This window comes from Papio anubis, chromosome 20 (genome assembly GCF_008728515.1).
Source record: "Papio anubis isolate 15944 chromosome 20, Panubis1.0, whole genome shotgun sequence".
In the NCBI taxonomy this organism is placed as follows: Eukaryota; Metazoa; Chordata; class Mammalia; order Primates; family Cercopithecidae; genus Papio; species Papio anubis.
Window position 1 is genome coordinate 15,793,918 of NC_044995.1, and position 16,943 is coordinate 15,810,860.

General features: G+C 50.6%; 1 protein-coding gene across 3 annotated transcripts; it reads right to left on the reverse strand.

Annotated features, from left to right (window-relative positions):
* Positions 1-1,065: 1,065 nt before the first annotated feature.
* Positions 1,066-16,863, reverse strand: SNRPA (small nuclear ribonucleoprotein polypeptide A). Of its 3 annotated transcripts, none has more exons than XM_009194526.4 (7): positions 16,755-16,863; positions 16,210-16,304; positions 10,204-10,376; positions 7,193-7,372; positions 3,368-3,541; positions 2,774-2,862; positions 1,066-1,447 (listed from the first exon to the last, which is right to left on the reverse strand). In XM_009194526.4, the coding sequence occupies exons 2-7, from the start codon at positions 16,280-16,282 to the stop codon at positions 1,288-1,290; spliced, it is 849 nt and encodes a 282-aa protein (XP_009192790.1). In that variant the 5' UTR covers positions 16,283-16,304; positions 16,755-16,863; the 3' UTR covers positions 1,066-1,287. The 3 variants fall into 3 exon arrangements, with proteins under 3 accessions (XP_009192790.1, XP_009192791.1, XP_031515300.1); XM_009194527.4 differs by having other exon boundaries at positions 16,715-16,830; XM_031659440.1 differs by having other exon boundaries at positions 16,210-16,835.
* Positions 16,864-16,943: the final 80 nt, after the last annotated feature.

Sequence of the window (16,943 nt, forward strand, 5' to 3'; positions counted from 1 at the left end):
TACAGCCAGAAGTCACATATCCTAGACTTCCCCGCAGCTAAACACTGCAGGGGAATTGGGGTCAGGCACCTGCCTGAGGCTCCTGGCTGGCCACTGGCCAGGAAAGTAGATCACCTGTGTGTGAGGTGGCCATACCCCTCATACCAGCGTCAAGTCAGTAGCTTCCCAGGAGTGACAAAATGAGTCCAGGCACTGCTGGAAGTCACAGTGGCATCCCGCTGAACTCTAGCTAGGAGTTCATTCAGGGGTTGCAAATTCGAATTCAGGATTCTCAAACCCAGACTGCCACTCCTACCACTCACCCTCCCTGTGATTTCAGCAGCACCAAGTTTCCTGTATTTTTTTTTTTTTTTTTGAGACGGAGTCTCACTCTGTGGCCCAGGCTGGAGTGCAGTGGCCGGATCTCAGCTCACTGCAAGCTCTGCCTCCCGGGTTCACGCCATTCTCCTGCCTCAGCCTCCCAAGTAGCTGGGACTACAGGCGCCCGCCACCTCACCCGGCTAGTTTTTTGTATTTTTTAGTAGAGACGGGGTTTCACCGTGTTAGCCAGGATGGTCTCGATCTCCTGACCTCGTGATCCGCCCGTCTCGGCCTCCCAAAGTGCTGGGATTACAGGCTTGAGCCACCGCGCCCGGCCCAAGTTTCCTGTATTAAATTCCTTTCTACTGTGGTTTCTGTAGGGCCATTGCTACAATAGGCTGCACTTTTGTGAAGAGTAGAAAAAGGTGAAGAAACACCTCTTCCTTAACACTCTTGTCATCTGTTAGAAAACTGGTGGCGTAAACATGTAACATTCTCGTGCAGTACTCAACCTGCCTAACTGTATGTGGCAGCCCTGACTTTCCATTTCCTGACCTAGGATTCCATTTCCTGCGTGAATTGGGATAATATACAAAACTGCCAAAGCAGTAATTGTAACCCAAGTTTGAACAATATCACTACACTATCCTGTGCTTCCCCAAGGTTGCAAACCTCAAAATGCCAAGAGGTCCAAAAACCCAGGATGGGCTGCTGAAGTGGAGGGAAAGGAACCATGAAGAGCAAGAAAATCAAACAGACAAATGATTGTGAAAAACCAAACCTCAAAAAACCACTTTAATTCCGGCCTAACAGCGCCAGGTGCAATGTCTGGGGACAGACTCTGGGTACAATGCTGTGTGGCGACCACTCACTCACACACGGCTCCAAGAAGGCCCCCAAGGGGGGACTTACCTTCAGGGGGCTAAGCCAAGGGGGAAAGGGGTGGCCCCAGAACGGGGGAAGGGCCAGGCATGGGGGGAAAAGGTGCTACTTCTTGGCAAAGGAGATCTTCATGGCGTTGTTCTGCGTGATCTTAAAGCCCTGCAGGGCATCACGAGCTGCCCCTGCCTGTACCTCATTGTCAAACTCCACGAAGGCGATGTCATGCCGCCCAGGGACCAGGCGGACCTCCTTGAAGCCAGGGAATCTGAAAGAGAATGACAGACTTCAGGGACTCAGCATTTCTCCCTAACATAATGGCATCAAGTGGACACAGGCCAGAAATGATGCCAAGTAGCCTCCAATGCACAGGACAGGGCCCCATTACTCAGAATTATCCAGCCCAAAACGCAGATAGTACTAAGTTGAAAAACTCTAATGTCAACATAGCATTTCATGAAAAATTTAAACACAAACACCCACGCAACTGCAACCTAAATCAAGAAACAGTACACCGCAGTCCCCTGGGCCCTTCCTAAATCATAACCCACCCGCCATACCAATAATGACTGATATCCTCACTTTTTCCATTTTTATTCTTGTATTTTTAGGAGAGAAAGGGTTTCACCATGTTGCCCACGTTGGTCTCGAACTCCTGACCTCAAGTAATCCAACTGCCTCAGCCTCCAAAGATACCGGGATTACAGGCATAAGCCACCGCGCCCAGCCTTACCCTAACTTTTCTGATCTGCTGTTTCTAATTTCCCTCTTCTCATTCCATACTTCTTTCTCCATTAAGCAAACATCCTCACGTTTACTGGATATCCTTTTTTCCATTGGCATTCTCACAAAATATACAGCTTTGTGGACATGCTGCACATGTGGTACTGTTCTACATTTTTCAGGTTCTCACAATCTCCTCTTGGCACTATTATAAAGTTGCGCTCTCCGTTCTTCCAAGTGCCATGCAGTGCAGCATGGTGAGACGCTGCATGTAGCCCATCCCTTCTCCCAGACAGCCTTCAACTCCCCACCACAAACACTGTGATGAATGCTCCACTCACAGCCTCTGAAACAGAACCACCAGACGAACTCACCCACACGCACAACTTCACTCAACACCGGTGAACAGCCCCTCTACACATTGGCTGCACCGGACTCCACCCTGACACCACGCACAACAGTTCGCAAATCCCCATCTCCCACACTTGCTGTTTTTGAGCACGCTGACTTCTGCCAGTCTTAACTAGTGTTCAAGGACATCTCAATGTAGTTTTACGTGTACCTTACCTTGCATGCCCCCATTTTCAGGGCTGGGAAAATGAGGCCCAGAGCCGGACTCCCTCAGCCCTCAATTAAGGCTGAAAAAAGCCGGCAAGCCCTGGCCATGGAGACCTTTCCAGCCTCATCCCCACGTCCCCCACAGGCCATGGGCCCAGCCACAGCCTCCTCCTTTCACATCTTTGGTCGCTGTCCCTCCTGCAAAGCCTCACTTGGCTCAGAGCTCTGCTGGCAGAGTTCTGAGGCCTGTTTCCATGGAGATGCCTCCTGGCCATCACCCTCCAGGGACCACCCAGCCACAGGCCCCACTTACTGATTGAAAAGCATGGACAGCATGAGCTCGTTGGTCTCCTCTGGCAGGTTGGTGAGGAACAAGATGTGATTCGGTGGATTCTCGGAAAGCTGCGAGGGTGTAGGGGAGTCGGTGAGCACAGGAGCCCTGAATCCAGTGGGAGACCCCTAGTGCTGCCCCTTCCTCCATCCCTCACACTGCTTGAATTCATTCTGGTATGTTCTCCCAACATACCACATATTGTTGCCTGTCTGCCTCCCACCTCTTTGGCCCTACAGACTGTGGGCCACAGGACAGCAGAGGTTTCTGTCTGTCCCTGCTGCAGCCCTACAGTGCAGAACGGGGCCTGGCACATAAGCAGGCGCTCAATAGCTCGTGGAACCAATCTAGGTGCTGGCACCACTCCAGCCTACCCTAACCTTCCGGACCCTCCAACCAGATGCCAATTCCTCTCTGCCCAGGGCCCACCCCCACTGCTACTTCCTCATTCAGTACCACCTCCTCAGGGGGCCTGCCCAGACCACCCAACCTACAACAGCCCCCAGATTGGTCCCTCTCTAGTTGTGTATTCTGACTATTTACATGAGACCTGGTGGGGTGGGACTAGATACTCACAGGCTGGGCAGGCGGCATCTGTCCCGGCATAAGCTGCTGCGGGGGCATGGCCCCTGGTGGGATCTGGCCAGGTGCAAGGCCTGGCGGTGGGATCATGCCAGGGGGCGGCATGTAGGGCGGCTGGCCCGGCATGTGGTGCATAATGCGGGGCGCCTGAGTCATCGGCGGCATGCCCTGTGGAGAGAGGGAGGACACAGTGTGGTTACAGCAGCCCCAGGAGGCACAGAAGAGGCCATCAGAGCAAACCCAGCAGGTGAGAGATATAAGGAAAAACAACCAGAAAGAGGTGAAAAAGGCACCCAGAGAGGGCTGGACAGAACAAAACAAACCCAGGGTCTAGTGGGATATTAAATCAGAAAGAGTTCAATGCTATTTGGGAGTTAAATGCTGGCAGAGTTCTGAGGTCTGTTTCCATGGAGATGCCTCCTGGCCATCACCCTCCAGGGACCACCCAGCCACAGAATGGGAGGAGGGAGGCTGAGGTAGGAGGATCGCTTGAGCACAGGTGGTCAAGACTGCGTGCAGTGAGCCCTGATTGTGCCACAGCACTCCAGCCTGGGAGGCAGAGCAAGACCCTGTATCTTAAGAAACAAAATCAAAAGAGGGGAGAGATGGAAAGGGACAGTCAGGGCAGGTGCAGAAAGAAACGTGTGGTAGGCCGGGCGCGGTGGCTCACTCCTATAATCCTAACACTTTGGGAGGCCGAGGCAGGCAGATCACCTAAGGTCAGGAGTTTGAGACCAGCCTGGGCAACATGGTGAAACCCCATCCCTACTAAAAATACAAATATTAGCCAGGCGTGGTGGTGGGCACCTGTAATCCCAGCTACTACAGCGGCTAAGGCAGGAGAATCACTTGAACCTGGCAGGAGAAGCTTGGAGTGAGCCAAGAGTACGCCACTGCACTCTAGCCTGGGCAACAAAGTCTCTGTCTCAAACAAACAAAAACAAAAACCAAAACAAAGGAGGGCAGAGATGGAAAGGGACACTCAGGGCAGGTGCAGAACGAAACGCATGGCAGCAGGGGAAAGAGGGAAGACAGCAGATGGCAGGCAGCACACTCCGGCTGGAAACACAATCTGAAGTCAAAAGTAGACAGAAAACTAGGTGCAGTGAAGAGGACAGAAGTTAATAACAGGAGTCTACAGTAATCCAGACACCATCACCAACTTGGAGAAAGTGTGAGTGGCATCGAATAGAGCATCACCCAGAGCCACGAGACTCATGAAAGCCAGAGAGACATGGAGGCTCAGAGACCTAAGGAGTGGGCCTGGTTCGTCCATCTTTTTTTTGTACTCAGTGCTTTTTGTATCCTGTTTGGAAAACAGGATGTTTCCACTTTTCATGCCCTCACCAAGGTCATGAAGACATTTTCCTGTTTTCTTCTAGAAACTTTATTGTGTGAGGGCCGGGTGCAGTGGCTCACGCCTGTAATCCCAACACTTCAGGAGGCTAAGGAGGGCGGATCACTTGAGGTCAGGAGTTCGAGACCAGCCTGGCCAACATGGTGAAACTCCGTCTCTACTAAAAATACAAAAATTAGCTGGGTGTGGTGGCACGCGCCTGTAGTTCCAGCTACTCAGGAGGCAGGGGCAGGAGAATCGCTTGAACCCAGGAGGCGGAGGTTGCAGAGAGCTGAGATTGCACCACTGCACTCCAGCCTGGACTACAGAGCGAGACTGTCTCAAAAAAAAAAAAAAGAAAAAAGAGAAAAAAGAAGCTATATTTTGTGAGTTGTCACATTTAGATCTGCAATTCACTTCAAGTTATATTTTGCATATAGTATGAGATAGGGCTAATTTTTTCTCCTTGCAGATACCCAACTGCCCCGCATCATGAACTAGGGGAAAAAATTCCTTTCCTTAGTCAAGTGCAGTGGTACCTTCATCACACATCAAGTAATTGTACAAGTGTGGCTGTGCCTAGACTCTTCATATCCTTTCCCCTTGGTCTGTCTTCCTACCCTTCTGCCAACTGTATATCATCCTGGTTGGTTGCTGCAGATTTTTTTTTTTTTTTGCACATAGACATGGGGGCATATGCCTGTGACCCAGCTACTTGGGAGGCCAAGGCAGAAGATCACTTGAACTCAAGAGGCAGAGGTTGCAGTGAGCCAAGATTGCACCACTGCATTCCAACCTGGGGAGACAGATTGACTGAGACTCTCTCTCAAAAAAAAAAAAAGAAAAAGAAAAAAAAAAAGAGACAAGATCTCACTCTTTTACTCAGGCTGGAGTGCAGTGGCAAAACCATTGTTCACTGCAGCCTCGACCTCCGGTCCTCAAGCGATCCTCCCACCTCAGCCTCCTGAGCTGCTGGGACTACAGGAATGAATCACCACACCTGGTTCTCTATTTTATTTTTTGTAGAGATGAGGTCTTGCTATTTTATGGAGGCTGGTCTTGAACTCCTGACCTAAAGAAATCCTCCTGCCAGGCGTGGTGGCTCACGCCTATAATCCCAGCACTTTGGGAGGCCAAGGAGGGCAGATCACGAGGTCAGGAGATCGAGACCATCCTGGCTAACAATGAAACAGGAGATCGAGACAGTGAAACCCCGTCTCTACTAAAAATACAAAAAAATTAGCCGGGTGTGGTGGCGGGCACCTGTAGTCCCAGTTGTTGGGGAGGCTGAGGCAGGAGAATGGCGTGAACCCGGGAGGTGGAGCTTGCAGTGAGCCAAGATTACACCACTGCACTCCAGCCTGGGTGACAGAGCACGACTATGTCTCAAAAGAAAAAAAAAAAAAGAAATCCTCCTATTTTGGCCTCCCAAAGTGGTGGGATTACAGACATGAGCCACTGGGTCTGGCCTGGTTGCTGGAGCTTCCCCTGGTCATACAGGTCCGGGTGCTTTATTATCCTCGCCTGGCTTAGCCTTGTCTTTCCACACATTTACAAAGAGCCAATCAGTGTCCAGTGTTTACCAAAATACCTGTTGGGATTTTGACTGCAATTACGTTGAATATTCATTAATTTGGATGGAACTGACCTCTTGACTATACTGAGCCCTTCTATCCATTGCTGAGTCTCTGATTTCTCCCAGCTACGTTCTGTGATTTCAGTGTAGTCGTTCTGCAAACCTTTTGTTGGATTTACCCCTCAATGCTACTTCTCAATGTGAAGTCTACTTGTCTGTTACTGGCATATAAAAATAAAACTGGGGGTCGGCCATGGTGACTCATGCATGTAATCCTGGCACTTTGGGAGGCTGAGACAGTGAGTTTGAGATTAGCCTGGATGATACAGCTAAGCCCCATCTCTACAAAAAATGCAAAAGTGAGCTGGGTGGGGTGGCACGCACCGGCAGCTCCAGCTGCTAGGGAGGCTGAGGCGGAAGTTGCAGTGAGCTGTGATGGCACCACTGCACTCCAACCTGGGTGACAGTGAGACCATGTCTCAAAAATAATATTAATAAATAATAAAACTAATTTTTTCCATATTGCCCTTATATCCAGCAACCTTTCTAAATGAAGTTCACTTATTAATCCTAACAGTTGCTTAGTAGACACTTGGACTTTCTACATGCACAATGAGTTACAAGACACAGGCGACAAAATCAAGGCCATGGAGAGAGCGAAACCAAGTCACAGCCATGAAGAAAGACCTTGAGAAACATTCACAAGGAGGAAACAAGCGTTTCAAGAGGATATAGCATCATCTAGGTGCTCAACACCCCAAAAGAGAGACACACATCTCTATAAGGAAACAGAAAGGAGGGGTCTGAAGCTCCAAGTGGAGAACTCTCCCCACCCTGTCCCAAAGCCAGTCCACGTGGCTGAGGAAGGCCTGGCAGTGGGAGGGCTGGTCTCCAGGGCCTGGCTTACCGGGACAGGCCCCTGGACAGCCCCCACCACAGGGGCAGCTCCCCCGCCTTGCACAGCCTTCTTGGTGGCTGGGGTCTCCTGGCTCTTGGGCTTCCTCTTCTCCCGCTTGCGGTCCCGCTCCACGAAGGTGCCTTTCATCTTGGCAATGATATCTGAGTCAGTCTTGGCGTACTGGATACGCTACCAAAACAGAGAGCAGAACGGGTTAAGAGCGTGGATTCAGAGCCCAATTGCCAAGATTCAAAACTGGACCTTTATCAGGGGCCAGGTGTTGTGGCTCATGCCTGTAATCCTAGGCCTTTGGGAGACTAAAGGGAGTAGGTCACTTGAGGTCAGGAGGTGGAGACCAGTTTGGCCATTGCAGCGAAACCCCATTTCTTTGTCTCTGTCTCTCTCTCTTTTTCTTTCTTTCTTTTTTTGAGACATTGTCTTGCTCTGTCACCCAGGCTAAAGTGCAGTGATGAGATCTCAGTTCACTGCAACCTCCACCTCTCAGGTTCAAACAACTCTGCCTCAGTCTCACTACTAGCTGGGATTACAGGCGCCCACCACCATGCCCGGCTAATTTTTGTACTGTTAGTAGAGACAGGGTTTCACCATCTTGGCCAGGCTGGTCTCGAACTCCGGACCTCGTGATCCATCCGCCTCAGCCTCCCAAAATGCTGGGATTACAGGCACTAGCCACCGCGCCTGGCCAGGAAACCCCATTTCTACCAAAAATACAAAAATTAGCTGGGCATGGTGGCATGCACCTGTAGTCCCAGCTACTCAAGAGGCTGAGGCAGGAGGCAGGAGGCAGGAGAATCGCTTGAACCCGGGAGGCAAAGGTTGCAGTGAGCTGAGATCGCGCCTATGCACTCCAGCCCAGGCGATAGAGCAAGTCACTGTCTCAAAAAACAAAACAAAACAAAAACAAAAAACAAAAAAATCAGACCTTATCAGGAGCTTACTGAGAAACACAGAAATATAAATATCTTGGCCTTAACCTCCTTGTCTGAAAAACGGGGATTATGATACCTCCCACTTCAAAGGACTGTTTTTTTTTTTTTTTTTTTGAGACTGAGTCTGGCTCTGTCGCCCAGGCTGGAGTGCAGTGGCCGGATCTCAGCTCACTGCAAGCTCCGCCTCCCGGGTTTACGCCATTCTCCTGCCTCAGCCTCCCGAGATGCTGGGACCACAGGCGCCCGCCACTTCGCCCAGCTAGTTTTTTGTATTTTTTAGTAGAGATGGGGTTTCACCGTGTTAGCCAGGATAGTCTCGATCTCCTGACCTCATGATCCGCCCGTCTCGGCCTCCCAAAGTGCTGGGATTACAGGCTTGAGCCACCGCGCCCGGCCAGCGTCAAAGGACTGTTATGAGGACTAAATGAGTTAAAGTGCTTGGAACAGGACCTGACACACAATAAGTAAGTGTTCAGTAGAAAGGCTGTTGGTATTTTCAAGGGAAGCTGGAACAGCAATAAACGTCAGGCCAAAAGCCCGAGGAGACAATGCTAGGAGAGGAGTGCAGTGCACGGGGATTTCCTATCACACAAGAATACACCTCAGTCTTCCAGGTTCAATCTCATTCACTTAGCTGTTTAAGAAGAACCTGCCAGATGCCAGGCACAATTCGAGGCTCTGGGAATAAAGCAATGAAAAAAATAGACAAAAACCCCTCTTTCATGGTGCTTATTCAGTAGGGGAAGGTATGTTAAACATTCTTAGTGTGGCACAGTAGCTCACGCCTGTAATCCTAGCACTTTGGGAGGTTGAGGCTGGCAGATCACTGGAGCTCAGGAGTTCGAGACCAGCCTGGGCAACATGGCGAAACCCTATCTCTACTAAAAATACAAAAATCAGCGTTTCCAGGGGAGATAGCATCGTCTATCTCATCAAAAATAAATAAATAAATAAATAAATAAAATTTAAAAAAAAATTTTTAAGATTTCTTTAAATTTATTTTTATTTTTTTATTTTATTTTATTTTTTTTTTTTGAGACGGAGTCTCGCTCTGCCGCCCAGGCTGGAGTGCAGTGGCCGGATCTCAGCTCACTGCAAGCTCCGCCTCCCGGGTTCACGCCATTCTCCTGCCTCAGCCTCCCGAGTAGTTGGGACTACAGGCGCCCACCACCGCGCCCGGCTATTTTTTTGTATTTTTTAGTAGAGACGGGGTTTCACCGTGTTAGCCAGGATGGTCTCGATCTCCTGACCTCGTGATCCGCCCGTCTCGGCCTCCCAAAGTGCTGGGATTACAGGCTTGAGCCACCGCGCCCGGCCTATTTTTATTTTTTGAGATATAGTCCTGCTCTGTCACCCAGGCTGGAGTGCAGTGGTGCAATATTGGCTCACTGCAACCTCCGCCTCCTGGGTTCAAGCAATTCTCCTGCCTCAGCCTCCCAAGTAGCTGGGATTACAGGTGCCAGCCATCATGCCCGGCTGATTTTTGTATTTTTGTAGAGACAGGGTTTCGCCACGTTGGCCAGGCTGGTCTCGAACTCCTGACCTCAGGTAATCCACTCGCCTCAGCCTCCCAAAGTGCTGGGATTACAGGCATGAGCCACCATGTCCAGCCAAATATATATATATATACATATTTTGAGACAATCTCACTCTGTCACCCAGGCTGGAGAGCAGTGGCAGGATCTCGGCTCACTGCAACCTCTGCCTCCCAGGTTCAAGCAATTCTCCTTCCTCAGCCTCCTGAGTAGCTGGGACTACAGGCGCATGCTGCCACGCCCAGCTAATTTTTGTATTTTAGTAGACAGGGTTTCACAGTGTTGCCCAGGCTAGTCGCAAACTCCTGAGCTCAGGTAAACTGCCTGCCTCGGCCTCCGAAAGTGCTGGGATTACAGGCATGAGCCACCGCACTCCGCCAAAAAAAAGATTTTTAAAGGAGGCAAGGTGCAGTGGGAGCCTGGTCCAGTCTCACCTTGGTGAATGAACCCTAATATCCCCTCCTCTAATCCAGGCCCGCCCAGTCTCCTATAACATTTCACACACCCACACAGCCTCCGTACCCACAATGCTCACCATGGGCTTGTCATAGAAGGGGAAACCCTGCATGGAGCGCAGGGCGTTGGTGGCGCTGCTGACCTCCTTGAAGATGACAAAGGCCTGGCCCCTCATCTTTAGGCTCCGTGATACCAGGATATCCAGGATCTGGCCAAACTGGGAGAAGATGGCGTACAGGGACTTTTTTAGCTCTGCAGTGGGGAAAGAAAAGACCTCTGAGCTCCCCTTGTTAGAAGAAGCGCAGCCCAGATAGAAGACCATCAGCCAATTGACGGGCTACCCAGAATGCCTCGGGTCCATAATCTCTCAAGACCTAACAATCACAGAAGCGGCCAGGAACCACTCAAGTAGCCAAGTACACTCTTCTGTAAGATGTGCTTACAGAGAGCTGCTATATAACGAACATGTGCACATACATGCAAAGTGCTCAGGACAGCATCCGGTACATAGTAAAGACTCAGTAAATATGAGTGATTCTTTTCATTGCCACCAGCACCCTGACACAGGCCTGCATGACGTGGCCCTGGCAGATTTCCCCCAACTCATTCCTGCCCACATTCCACTGTGCTCCTGAGTCCCCAACCACACTGGCCCCTAGGTCTGACACAACCATTCTGCCCCAGGGCCTTTGCACTGGCTGCTCCCTTTACCTGGAACATCCCTCCCCTGAGGTTTACATGGCGGCCGCCTTCTAGTCACCCAAGTCTCAGAGGAAACGTTGCCACCTCTGACCACCATGTCTAAATGTCTTCCCATGTCATTCTTACTCTACTTCCTTTTCTTTCATGACTATTTCCCGCCTCCTGTCATGGTACGTTAACTTGTCTATCTTGCCTGAGGAGCAATAAGCCTGTCCCATTTGTTTACTGCAGTATCTCCATGCCTAGCACAGACTCCATCACACATATTTATTTTTTTTTATTTGGCAACAAGGTCTCACTTTGTCACCCATGCTGGAGTGCAGTGGCACGATCATGATTCACTGTAGCCTCAAACTCCCGGACTCAAGCGATCCTTCCACCTCAGCCTCCTGAGTAGCTGGGACCACAGGTATATGCCACCATGCCCAGCTAACTTCTGGATTTTGTGCAGAGACAGGGTCTTGCTATGTTGCCCAGGCTGGTCTTGAACTCCTGAGTTTAAGGAATTAGCCCACCTTGGCCTCCCAAAGTGCTGGGATTACAGGAGTGTGCCACCACACTTGGTTACAAACATTTGACTACAGATACCATCAAGTGCTTTTTTTAGACAGGGTCTCCTTCTGTTGCTCAGGCTGGAGTTCAGTGGCATAATAGCTTACTGCAGGCTCAACCTCCTAGGCTCAAGCAATCTTCTCACCTCAGCCTCCCAAGGAGCTGGGACTACAGGCACACAACACGACGCACAGCTAATTTTTTATTTTTTTGTAGATACAATCTCCTATGTTGCCCAGGTTGGTCTTGAACTCCTGGGCTCCAGTGATCCTCCTGCCTTGGCTTCCCAAAGTGCTGGGACTACAGGCATGAGCCATCGCACCCTCATCAAATGCTTTATAGAGGTAACTTCCTCACAGCAACCCCATTAAGTGGCAACTATGACTGTCCCAGTTTTACTCAAATGGAAACAGGTTCTCAGAGGATTCCTCACTGGACCAGTACAACAATCTGGAAGGCACAAGGGCATGGCAGAGCCCAGTCCACAAATTCCATCTGAATCCAGTACCACCACATCTCACCAGCAAAGGACATCACTTGACAGCAAGTGGGATTCAAGGTCAACAAGGATGGACTCCCTCTCACCACTCAGGTCTGCAAAGGGTACCAATGTCTTATGCAAAGTAGATGGCTGAGATGGCCAAGCATGGTGGCTCACACCTGTAATCCCGGCACTTTGGGAGGCCGAGGTGGGCAGATCCTTTGCGCTCAAGAGTTCAAGACCAGCCTGGGCAATATGGTGAAACCCTGTCTCTACAAAAGATACAAAAATTAGCCAGGCATGATGACGCATGCCTTATGGTCACAGCTACTTGGGAGGCTGAAGTGGGAGGATCACTCTAGCCTGGGAGGCAGACGTTGAAGTAAGCCATGATCCCGCCACTGGACTCCCATTTTCTTTCTTTCTTTTTTTTTTTTTTTTGAGACGGAGTCTCGCTCTGTCGCCCAGGCTGGAGTGCAGTGGCCGGATCTCAGCTCACTGCCAGCTCCGCCTCCCGAGTAGCTGGGACTACAGGCGCCACCTCGCCTGGCTAGTTTTTTGTATTTTTTAGTAGAGACGGGGTTTCACTGGGTTAGCCAGGATGGTCTCGATCTCCTGACCTCGTGATCCACCCGTCTCGCCTCCCAAAGTGCTGGGATTACAGGCTTGAGCCACCGCGCCTGGCCTGGACTCCAACTTTCATAAAAACTGGCCTGCCATGGTGGCTCATGCCTGTAATTCCAGCACTTTGGGAGGCTGAGGCAGATCACTTGAGGTCAGGAGTTCAAGACCAGCCTGGCCAAGACGGTGAAACTCCATCTCAACTAAAAAGGCCAAAAAAAAAAAAAAAGAAAAGAAAGAAAAAATTAGCTAGTCGTGGTGGAGTGCGCCTGTAATCCCAGCTACTTGGGAGGCTGAGGCAGGAGAATAGCTTGAACCAGGGAGGCAAAAGTTGCAGTGAGCAGAGATTATGCCGCTGTACTCCAGCCTGGGCAACAGATCGAACGTCCGTCTCAAAAAAAAATACGTTGAGCTGAAGCAGAAGCCACTTGGTAAAATAGATACTAGAGGCCGGGCGCGGTGGCTCAAGCCTGTAATCCCAGCACTTTGGGAGGCCGAGACGGGCGGATCACGAGGTCAGGAGATCGAGACCATCCTGGCGAACACGGTGAAACCCCGTCTCTACTAAAAAAATACAAAAAACTAGCCGGGCGAGGCGGCGGGCGCCTGTAGTCCCAGCTACTCGGGAGGCTGAGGCAGGAGAATGGCGGGAACCCGGGAGGCGGAGCTTGCAGTGAGCTGAGATCTGGCCACTGCACTCCAGCCCGGGTGACAGAGCCAGACTCCGTCTCAAAAAAAAAAAAAAAAAAAAATAGATACTAGACTAGGAAAGAGGCAAGAAAATGTGTGCAGGCTGGGTGGGGGCAGGGACAGCAGTCAAACTTGTTTTTAAGCAATTAGTCAAAAATTCTCCTGGGGGTAACATTTCTGGTTTTCTTCTCCATACTCCATCCCCATGAATCTCATTCAGACTTCACTCATTCCACTGGGCTCTGGGCCTCTCTCTACTCTCCAGCCTCCTCTTGCCCATTCGCATTTACCCTCCACCGCTGGGAGGATAGTGCATCAGGGAGGCAACCAGGACAGGGAAGCAAGCTGGCTCCCCAACACCCTCAGGGCAAAGTCTGACGCCTCATAGCCACGAGCCTCATAGCCACAAGCCACCAGTGCACATGAGCCACCAGTGCACAGCTCGCTGGAAGTTTCTCCATGATTTACAGGCCTCTAGGCCTCAGGCCCACAAAACTACTTGTAATACCCAGAATGTGCCAGGCTCTTTTACCCCTAAACATCTACACAAGCTGGCCCAAGTTAGTAACACTCTTCTCCCTCAATGTAACATAAATACTGCTTCCTCTACCTGGCAGGCTCTCCAAAATGTCTCCTTTGCCAGGAAGCTGAATGGATCCCTCTGTCTTTCTAAGGTCCCAATCTCAGCCCTCAACACTCTGTCTAAGCTTCCTGCATGATGGTCCTGACTACTCTGGGCTGTCACTGTCCTAAAGAACCGGGGTTCCGGCCGGGCGCGGTGGCTCACGCCTATAATCCCAGCACTTTGGGAGGCCGAGGCAGGTGGATCACAAGGTCAGGAGTTCGAGACCAGCGTAGCCAAGATGGTGAAACCCTGTCTCTGCTAAAAATACAAAAATTAGCCGGGCATGGTGGCAGGTGCCTGGAATCCCAGCTACTCAGGAGGCTGAGGCAGAGAACTGCTTGAATCTGGCAGGCAGAGGTTGCAGTGAGCTGAGATTGCGCCACTGCATTCCAGCCTGGGCAACAGAGCGACACTCCATCTCATCTTTTTTAAAAAAAAAAAAAAAAAAAAGAACCAGCGTTCTATGTCACCAGTGTGTCCCCAGCACTGCCCAATAATGGTTGGGCACCACATTCTAAAAGCATATGCAAAATTTACATTCCTGGTTTTGTTTTATTTATTTTCTTTTTTTTTTTGAGAGTCTCTATCACCCAGGCTGGAGTAGAGTGGTGCAGTCTCAGCTCACTGCAACCTCTGCTTCCCAGGGTTCAAGTGATTCTCTTGCCTCAGCCTCCCGAGTAGCTGGGACTATAGGTGTGCGCCGCCACACCCAGCTGATTTTTGTATTTTTAGTAGACACGGGGTTTCACCATCTTGGCCAGGCTGGTCTTGAACTCCTGATCTCACATGATCTGCCCACCTCAGCCTCCCAAAGTGCTGGGATGACAGGCGTGAGCCAGTACCCCGGCTGCTGGTTTTGCCTTCTTCAAGAGCAACTTCACTGGTGACCTCAAACTGAATCCCAGTAAGCTCCTTCAGTTCTCCTGACAATTTTCTTGAAGTGATAAGAGCTAACATTTATCCAGCCCTTACTAGCTGCCAGTTACCATAAAAAAGAAATACTGCAAGGTTTAGCTAATTTAATCTCACCCAACATCCATGCAAAAAAGGTATTATGATTTTGCTCAGTTTTTAGATGTAGAAAATGAGATTCAATAAAGGTGATAATTTACTTGAGAACGTGAGAGGGTCTTTCCGATTTCAATAACTGAGTTTTTTTTTTTTTTTTTCCTTTTTTCAGATAGGTTCTTGCTCTGCCCAGGCTGCAGTGCAGTGGTGCAATCATAGCTCACTGCAGCCTCAACCTCTCTAGCTCAAGCGATCCTCCCACCTCAGCCTCCTGAGTAGCTGGGACCACAGACATACCCTACCCATGCCCAGCCTTTTTTTTTTTTTTTGTAGAGACAAGGTCTCATTTTGTTGCCCAGGCTGATCTTGAACTCCTGTGTTTAAGTGATCCTCCTGCCTCTGCCACCCAAAGTGTTAGGCTTACAGGCCTGAGCCACCACACCCGGCCAAAAATTGGGTTCTTAAGCAAAATTCTATACCGGTGGCTTCAACCACTTTACTTGCTATGTGACCCTGGGCAAGTCACATAACCCTGTCTCGGTTTCTTTTTCCTTTCTTTTTTGAGACGGAGTTTAGCTCTTGTTGCCCAGGCTGTAATGCAATGGTGTATCTCGGCTCACTGCAACCTCCGTCTCCCGAGTTCAAGCGATTCTCCTGCCTTAGCCTCCAGAGTAGCTGGGATTACAGGCATGCGCCACCACCACGCCTGGCTAATTTTGTATTTTCAGTAGAGACAGGGTTTCTCCATGTTGGTCAGACTGGTCTCGAACTCCCGACCTCAGGTGATCCGCCCGCCTCGGCCTCCTAAAGTGCTGAGATTACAGGGGTGAGCCACCGCGCCCTGCCTCAGTTTGTTAGTTGAGGAATGGGAATAACAACAGCCTTCTTCCTACAAGCTTGTTGTGAGAATTAAATGTAATCAAGATTTATATAAAGCACACAGACCAGCCCATGATACAGAGCGTTAGCCACCATTATGGCACATTTTCATTGTGAGCTGATCACTGAAAAAGCCGGTGACCAAGAAAGCCCCAGTCCTTGCCCTCACGGAGCTCAAAGGCCACTGGGAGGAGAGACAGCCCCACGACAGCTCAGAGGAATCAGGGCGTGATGGGAGATGGCCTCAGCGTATGGGAAGTCAGCGGCAGCCACGTGAAGGGACAAGGGAAGGCTTCCTGGAGGAAGGGTCCTGTGACCTCAAACCTTGTAAGATGAGCAACAGTGACCAGGTTAAAGGGCAGAGTGTAAGATGAACTAATGGAGTGTTGAAGACAGGAAGTAGTTTGTGTAAAGGCCAAGGGGTTAACTCGAAGTTTGGCTGGAGGAAAGAGAAGCGGATGCAGGGGGTGAAAGAGGGACCAGCCCGTGCGGGACAGTCTGGAGTCCGGACTATCCCGAGAACTCACCATCCTTCTTGATCTTCTCATTGAGGTTGTTGATATAAATAGTGTGGTTAGGGCGGGTCTCGGGAACTGCCATGGAGTGAAGTGTTGAGGTAAGGCTTAAAGGAGGAAAAACGTGACTTTAGCCCTGGGTTTCGCCAAATCCTTTGTCCCACCGTTGGCTGCTCAAGGATCTTCCTCCCAAAAGGAAGTCAGGTAAGGCGGGAGTAGGGGGAAGGACCGAGGGAAAGCGCGGGCAACAAAGCGTGCGTAGGACCCGCTTCTCCAGCCCGCGTGCAGAGGGAACTCTCGAGAGATTTACTACGACTTCCAGGATGCTCTACGCGACCCCGTGGGCGGAGCGCCCTAAATGGCGACTCCCATTGGCCCATGCATCCGAAGGGCCGTCCTGGAGAAAAACCCGGATGTGGGAGCCAGTATAGAAAAAAGGGGACAGGTCTTGGGCAGCCTGGCCTCGAGCAGCAAGTTTCCTCAGACGGGCCCAGGAAGGCCCGGACGCCAAGCGTACCGCTCGCCCGCCGCCGATGGTCGTTTGCACCCGAGGTTACCTTCCGACAGGACCGCAGTTCTCTCAAGCGGCGCCTGCTACTTTCCTGAGACCAAACCACGAAGCTTTCTCTCCTGGCACCGCCCCTGCCTTTCTGCCAGGCAATCTCTGCGCGGAAACGCAGTAGCTTGACCAATCAGAGCAAGTCTCGTTTCTGGGCTCAGCTCTTGCCAATCAAAATGATATTTGA